At 40.1% G+C, this 7,473-nt stretch overlaps 1 protein-coding gene across 4 annotated transcripts in view; it reads left to right on the forward strand.

Annotated features, from left to right (window-relative positions):
• Positions 1-3,579: 3,579 nt before the first annotated feature.
• hnrpkl (heterogeneous nuclear ribonucleoprotein K, like) overlaps positions 3,580-7,473 on the forward strand; it is a gene marked incomplete in the record, with an annotated part of 15,880 nt that continues 11,986 nt past the window's right edge. For 2 of the 4 annotated variants that reach the window (XR_004796925.1, XM_035667366.1), the window contains 4 exon segments: positions 3,580-3,859; positions 5,678-5,787; positions 6,559-6,656; positions 6,749-6,805. Coding sequence is in view for 3 of the 4 variants with exons in the window: in XM_035667366.1 (XP_035523259.1) it covers positions 5,727-5,787; positions 6,559-6,656; positions 6,749-6,805 (216 nt within the window). 4 annotated transcript variants of the gene reach the window in all.

The raw sequence follows: 7,473 nt of genomic DNA on the forward strand, positions 1-7,473 counted from the left end.
CTCTCTCACACACACACACACTTGTACGGTTGGCCATTAGGCCTATAGTGTGACGTACGGTTGACGCACAAGACGGGGTACATCTATGAAAAATAATTACCTATACTATGTCTGCAAGCTTCAAATGGGTCTCACTCCAATCACTGATCAGTGCACGATACAGGAGCAAAAACTGGGGAAAATGTGCGATCTTTCTTTTTTTTTTGTCAGAAATAATTGTATTTTTTGTTAAGGTTTGAATTGTAGCACCTTTTTCATTCTAAGTTTAAGAAACCCTGACTTATTAAATAATAAAAAATATGTAGGAGCTGACCTGCAAGTGCTGCCCAGATGTTAGTGTCCACTCACCAGTATATACATATATATATATTAATAACACATTCATAATTTAGACATTAATTGCAACAGATGCCCCAAACTGAGCAAATTGAATGTCAAATAAATCCTTCATTTTTTCATTCCTTTTGAGAGTTACTGTGTGGTGCTAAACATCAAGGTGATAATATGCTTCAAAATGATCAAATAAATCTTGTTTACCAGCAGATTCCTAAATTTCACTTCATAATGTGGAGGCATACTCAGCTAGGACACATGATCTATGACACAGCCTGGATGGTTAGTGTCGCTATGGTGACTTGCTTTTTACAAATAGCGCTGACAATGTCAAGTGTCGCTATGGTTGCAGATGAAAATATGTACGCAGGCTTTTTTTTATGAGAAACATCAAGAACTGAATTATATCTGTCTCCATGGTAACCTCAGAGTATAGGAGAGGGAAGAGAGCTCTTTATTTTGCAATAGATCCTTGCCTATATCTGAAGGAGCATGACAACACTACGAGAAAAGGGGATGTTTAAAATAGATCAAGTATGGACATAATTCAGGCTCCTAATTTGCAATAAATGGGCAGTGAGGTGGTGACTCTAGCTGCTGATGTCAGATTAGTCGTTTCATTTTTTGCAATGCAGAAAAGTTAATCTAGTTGCACTGAGAAAAGCAGATGCATGTGTGTGTTCGTGCATACAGATGTTAGTATGTTTTTATTGTTGAAAATGTTCAACTTCAAGTAATCCAATCCAAAGCCCTCGATATATTGTGCTGTCTTTGTAAATTCAAAGCATACATTCTGATTTTTATAATTCATCTTTTTAAATGTTCTATAGCTTGAAACCTAGATGATGCTCTTCCAAGAGATCCTCCTGCTCTTGTACATTCAGTTTGGGGCCACTCCTCTATCATCCAACTCTTCAACTCCTCCATCTCTGCTCCTACCTCTTCCTGAACCAGCTGGTGGCAGACTTGTCTTGAACCTTGTGTGCAGAGATGCAGCCGTGACTCAGCCCACTGATCTACATCCTGTACTATCCAATGTCTCTCGGTCTATGGATTGCCACCACTGTGCACGCCGTTACACTCTCACCTGAGTGAATACAAACAATAGTTCTGTTTCAGACACAACTCATTTTTATTACGATATCACACCCTCACTTAGGATTCATGATTCATGTTTTGGTTGCGAAATCAACACAATATTCTTTGACCCATCAAGACAAAAACAAGGTTAAACTTGCTTTTATCAACATCTAGCAGCAATTTTGTGAGGATGAAATAAACTTGGTGGTTAAGATTTAAGATTTATGGATTTGCTATACGGTTTCGACTTCACACATGACTGTTAAAAGGTTTTCATCATCCAGAGTTTCATGTTTAGTTACTTACAACAAGGCTGTCTTGACCTGGCAGCTCACTGTCTCCCATGTGCTCCAAAAAGATGAGTTAAAAAATCAATTTCAACTTACTTTTGTTGAAGTGCATGTTCTTTTTTTTTTTGTTTGTTAAGAATCCACACCTCAATTACATTCTTCAGTTCCTTCTCTGTGAATAAAATAAATACCTTTATCACACCTGATTTCTCCAGACACAATGACCTTAACTGTACTGTATAATTATGTTATGCATGGCAGGCAAGACAGGTGAATATATTCCATATTGTCTCATTTTTATGTCATCAATTTGTGTCTATTATAACAACCTCAGCAGCATACACGAGGGGTCCTACATCTGCTACCCTCCGACAAATCTGCCAACATTTGTCCTTAGTTCATTCATACATGATCTTTTATGTCTGTATATCCTGCACTAGGGGTTTATACATCATGAGCTTGTACTTGAAATGTCATACATGATACATGGATAGTCTACCATCGGTCTGCTGAGTACTGGTCCAAAGGAGGGACCATGTTGTTTTGATAAATGTGTCACTGTTATCCACTCCTGAGCACCAAAGATGGTGCTGGTGTGGACCAGCACCTACAGAGCACAAGTGGACCTATTTGTCTCATAGTAGAACGAAAGCTCCTTGTGGTTCTACTACCATTGTGAGTATGTCATTGTCAACTTTAATCGGCTTTTAGTTTAAGAAATGTCTTCAAAAGTCTTGTTTTCAGACCAGCAGTCCAAAACCCAAATATATCCAGTTTAAAGTGCAAATCTTCTCACTGGGCAAACTAGAAGCAGAAAATAGCTGAGTTTTTGCTCTAAAAATCACTTAAATTACAAAAATATTTGAATTGATTAATTCTCTGTTGATTGGTTGGCCCATAATTTTAATTGGATTTTTTGATTAATATTTTGGACTTCTACAAGATAATAAGCTTAGGACTATAACAACAAGTCTAGAAGTGTCTCAGTGGATGAAACAGTCCAAAAATAAGGATTATCAAACATAAGTTTAAAAAAATCAATCAAAGTTAACATGAGGGTCAGAAGGGTTACTTTAAAAATGTAATCCAAGTAACACACTGATATCTTTACATATATTTATTTTTGTCACCTCTTCCAGTTTCAATGGACTACAATAATAAGTAGTATTGAACTGTGTGAACAAACACACCCTATAAATCAGTGGTTCCCAATCTGGGGGTCGGGACACCTACTAGGGGTCACCAAAGCTTCATGGGGTGGTTGCGAAGCCTTCTTGATTTTTAATGAGTGTAAGAAAACTTCAAAAATATACACAGGAGTTCTCTATGTCAGCATTTGGTTTAAAATAAAGAAATGTAAAATAAATTGTTAAATTGTATAATAGAAGAATGGCCAAGCGTCATGGATAAGAAAACCCTGAATTTGTCAAAAAATAAGCCATTTAAGTCTGTATGACTGTTAAATATATATATATGTGTGTGTGTGTGTGTGTGTGTGTGTATAATACAGACAGATAATTGTATTAAACATTTTCTAAACAGGAAATAATCTGCGCAAAATGCATCCAAATCACTCCTTTTACACAGACTCCTTGCCGTTACTGAGTTCACTATTTCAGTTTATTAAACAGTTTTAAATATAATATAATATATGTGTCAGCTTCAGGGGTCTTCAATTAACTAAGATGATTTATAAAAAAAAAATTAAAAAAAGGTGGGAACCAGTGCAATAAATATGTCTTTAAACTAACCTGACAGTCAAATCCAGGACAATAAAACCCTCACTCAGCAGGTCAGACAGTGGCTGTTGATGGGAGTGTCTGGCGGGGGCGGGGTTGCAGACACATATGAGCGGTTGCAGCCGCCTGCGAGCCTCAACTCTGGACACCAAAACCTCCCTTAACTACTCAGGGAGAGTTTGATAAATTGTTCTGCGAGGCCACACGGGTACGGGTAGTTTTTTTTTTATTCAAGCGTGTCTTAGCTCCGCCCGCTCGCACTGACTTTGACAAGCGTAAGCAGCAACCAACCGGGTGAGCGTCGACGAATCGAGCTCATCCCCACAGTGGCGTCTTCTCTCCATGCTGAAAACGTGCAAGCGCTCCTGGGCGAGAGGAAAACCGCGGACGACCGCAGTGAACGTGGTTTTGCTGCAGGTTTGATTCCCTAAACCGTTTAAATGTGGTGTGTTTGTTTGAACGCGGTGTCAGTTGACCCGTTTGTCGACTAATGGTTCGTATAATTAGATTTTCCAGCGCTGACATATCGTTTAAAAAAAAAAAAAAAAAAAGGGGGGGTAGCTGGATTTGTTTTGCTGCTGTGCTCATGTTATTCTCGCTGTTGGAAATGTTGTGCAGTCGCAACGTGTACACTGTGGACTGGTAGACACGCCTCGCAAAACACACACACACACACACACACACACACAGAAAGAAAGAGAGAGAGAGAGAGAGAGAGAGAGCTAACTAGCTTAGCTTAGAGCTGTTAGCTTAGCGGAGTCTTGTCAACTTAGCTGCACCGCGAAGAAAATGTTAGTTAACTTCTGTTTCAGGTGACAAACCTTCTTTCTAAGTGTAGGAAACTGCGCAGTTTCCTGTAGCTGTTTTAGATATAGTTGCATTTTTTGTGTGAGTGATCCACAAATGGCTAATTTGTTCCCGGATGGCACTACATATATATAAAAAAAATAAAGAAACACCAATGCATATGTGTATTTTCTGGAGAAGCTGTCATGCATTAGGGGTGAGGTGGGGAGGGAGGGTGAGGGTGCTCCTGAGAGAAAACCCCACGGTACTTAAAATGGGTGCTGCTAATTCCTAAATGTATGTAGGCGTCGAGCAGCATCTCCCTGTAACGTAGCAAGGCCTCAGCACAAGAGAGAAGAGGTGCTCTCTGAAAAGTCCCATCTGCCTTTGTACAGTGTTCAACTAGCAGCAGTGGGCAGTGCATGTAGGTGGACTGTGTACGACTGCTGTGTGTTTCTGTGGACACTAAATCTCCTGCAGGGTAGTTATACGAAGGGACCCATGAGACTGTATTTATAGTGTTCAACTCTGGGGCAGTGTATTGGCAAGAATGGAGTCACTATATTACAATTATTATTATTATTTTTTTTAAATCTGTGCATAACATCTGGGTAAATAAAGTTTATTGTGGGGTTGTTCACCTGGCACAGCCTGTCTGAAGTCCTTACCCCCGCAGCCCAAGTTTGATTCAACCTGTAGCTCTTTCCTGCATGTAGGCCCCTCTCTCTCTCTCTCTCTCCTCTGCTCTGCTCGTCTCTCTCTTTCATCTCCTCTTCTCCCGTCTCTCTCTCTCTCTTCCCCCTCTTTCCTCTTTATCGATGTCGTCGTATATTTGTGACGTGGGCACGAAGGTCTCCTGGTTAGACATGTCCGAACACGTACACGCCGCTCGCGGGGAGTTTACAACATGGCTTTCTACCGCGTTAGGGGTTTAAACACAAAAATATCAATACAGTGTTTTTGAGGATTGATACAATATCACATGGCGATTGGATGTTTTCTTCGACCCGTATTCATTCATTTGACTTGTGATTTCGTAGGGTTTGTCTTTATTAGCCCGACTTGGCAGCTGTTACAATTAGAGCTGCAATTATAAATCAAGTAGTAGAAAATAATCTGCAACCAGTTTGATAATCGATTAGTTGTTTCACAGACGTTTGTCATGCGAAATTGTCAAAAAAAATATCTGCTTTTCCTCATTTTATGTGGTAGTTAAGTGAATATCTTTGGGTTTCAGACTAAACAAGTCATTTGAAGATGTCACGTCAGGCTATGGAAACGTGATAGACATATTGGATGTGTTATAGCTCAAAAAATCAGCAGATTAACTGATATTAAAAAAATATATTGTTAGTCGCAGACTAATTTAGGATATCTGATTAGATGTTTGTGTGTGTCGTGTGTTGCCAGGCTGATTGTATTATTGCCACCCGCTTTTTTTTCCCCTAGCAGATCCAGGGAGAGGAGCCTGTTTGCATTCCAGTGCAGGTGCAAGACAATGGAGGTGAAAATCGAAGAGCAGGACGAAGACAACACTTTCAGCAACACTGACACTAATGGTAAGATCATACACACATAACTTCATTCTGATAAAGCCCATTCATGACCGTAATTTAAACCACATGAATGAACTGGAGCATTAAGTAGAAAATGAACTGAGCCTGTGAACTGTTACATCCAGCTTGAAAATCTAGCGTGTAGATTTGCTGGGTAATTAGTTCACTCAAGGGAGGAAAAAGGAAAAAAAAAATTAAAAAAAATGAACATTTCTGGCTGGCACTACATAGCATGTGGACATGTCAGATGGTTGAGGGATTCTCCTGTCCAAGATACTACTGTTCTGTGGGCCCTGAGCAGATCTGCCCATGTTTTAATCCAGGAAGGGTACATGGTGGTGCTGGACAAATTCCAGGATACAGTTGGCTGCTGAATGAAACCAATTCTTGGGGTGGAACATACTGTAGACCTAGCACTCGCCATGTATTTATATTTTTGTCACTTTGTGTGACTAATAATTATAATTTGGTTCCCCTTGACGTTTTTTTCTTCTTCTAAATATTCGATCAGTAGTTTTATACCATGTGTAGCATTTTTATGTGATAATAGAATATTATAGTAATATTTTTTAAACCTGGAAAAGTTTGAGGAATTAAACATTGTGAAGGGGCGGGCTTATACTGCCATACTACATACATAGCCAAAGTCAGAAATTGTCAGATTCTACTGAGTGACGTTAAAGTTATTACCCAGGACGTCCGTTATAACCCATGAATACCTTGTAGAGAACGGCTGCCCGGCTCAGAGTTGACCCGGACTGTCTTCCCTCTCAGGTAAACGGCCAGCGGAGGACATGGACGAGGAGCAGGCCTTCAAACGTTCTCGCAACGCAGACGAGATGGTGGAGCTGCGTGTGCTTCTTCAGAGCAAAGTAACGTATAATTCACACACCGTTAGTTATTGGACCACACTGCTGTTTTTTCGTTTCTTCTTTTCTAAGGAAAACCTTGTTTTTCTCCACAGAATGCCGGTGCTGTTATTGGAAAGGGTGGCAAGAACATAAAAGCCCTACGCACAGACGTGAGTAAACGGATAAAACGCTGCTAACATTTCTGCAGCTGGGGAGAAAACGTTAACTTGAAAGGACCCCAACCTAAATTGCAATTAATTCAAACCCCCTTATTCATTGGATTCCCACAGAAACAGCTCTCACCAGCAAGCTTTATACATTGACATACAAGAATTGACATGCACTGTTAGTCCAAGATCACAATAAAAACCAAGTTGGCTCATGTGGACAGACCAGGAAGGCCTTGTTAGACAGATCTGTTGGATTTTGTCCTCTTGTGAGTTTCAACCTGATTCCAGTTCCCCTCACAGTGCTGAAGCTTTGTTTGACCTTGAAGTGACAACAGGTGCCTGAAAGCCTGAGTGGATATAGTCTTTTTTTTTTTTTTGTCTTCTTTTTTTTCCAGGGACGTAAATCTCTATAGTTCTCCAGCCTGTTTTTTTTATACTTATCTTTGTCCAGGTCACACTTCCTGTTCTTCTTCACTCACCACAGTTTCAAGTCTCTCATTTCACTTTTGGGTCAAAGTATAGCGTGTATTCAATTAAAATGTATTCCTTCTCCCCCTCTTCCCTTCTCCTTTTACTTTTTTGCTTTTATTTTTGGCCACCTTCCTCCGTTGCCCATGTACTGGATCGACATGCCCCTCCTGCGTTGCCCACCTTGACGTTGGCCCAAC

This window comes from Morone saxatilis, unplaced genomic scaffold (genome assembly GCF_004916995.1).
Source record: "Morone saxatilis isolate NCDOM2014 unplaced genomic scaffold, NCSU_SB_2.0 Contig21, whole genome shotgun sequence".
NCBI classification, from domain to species: Eukaryota; Metazoa; Chordata; class Actinopteri; family Moronidae; genus Morone; species Morone saxatilis.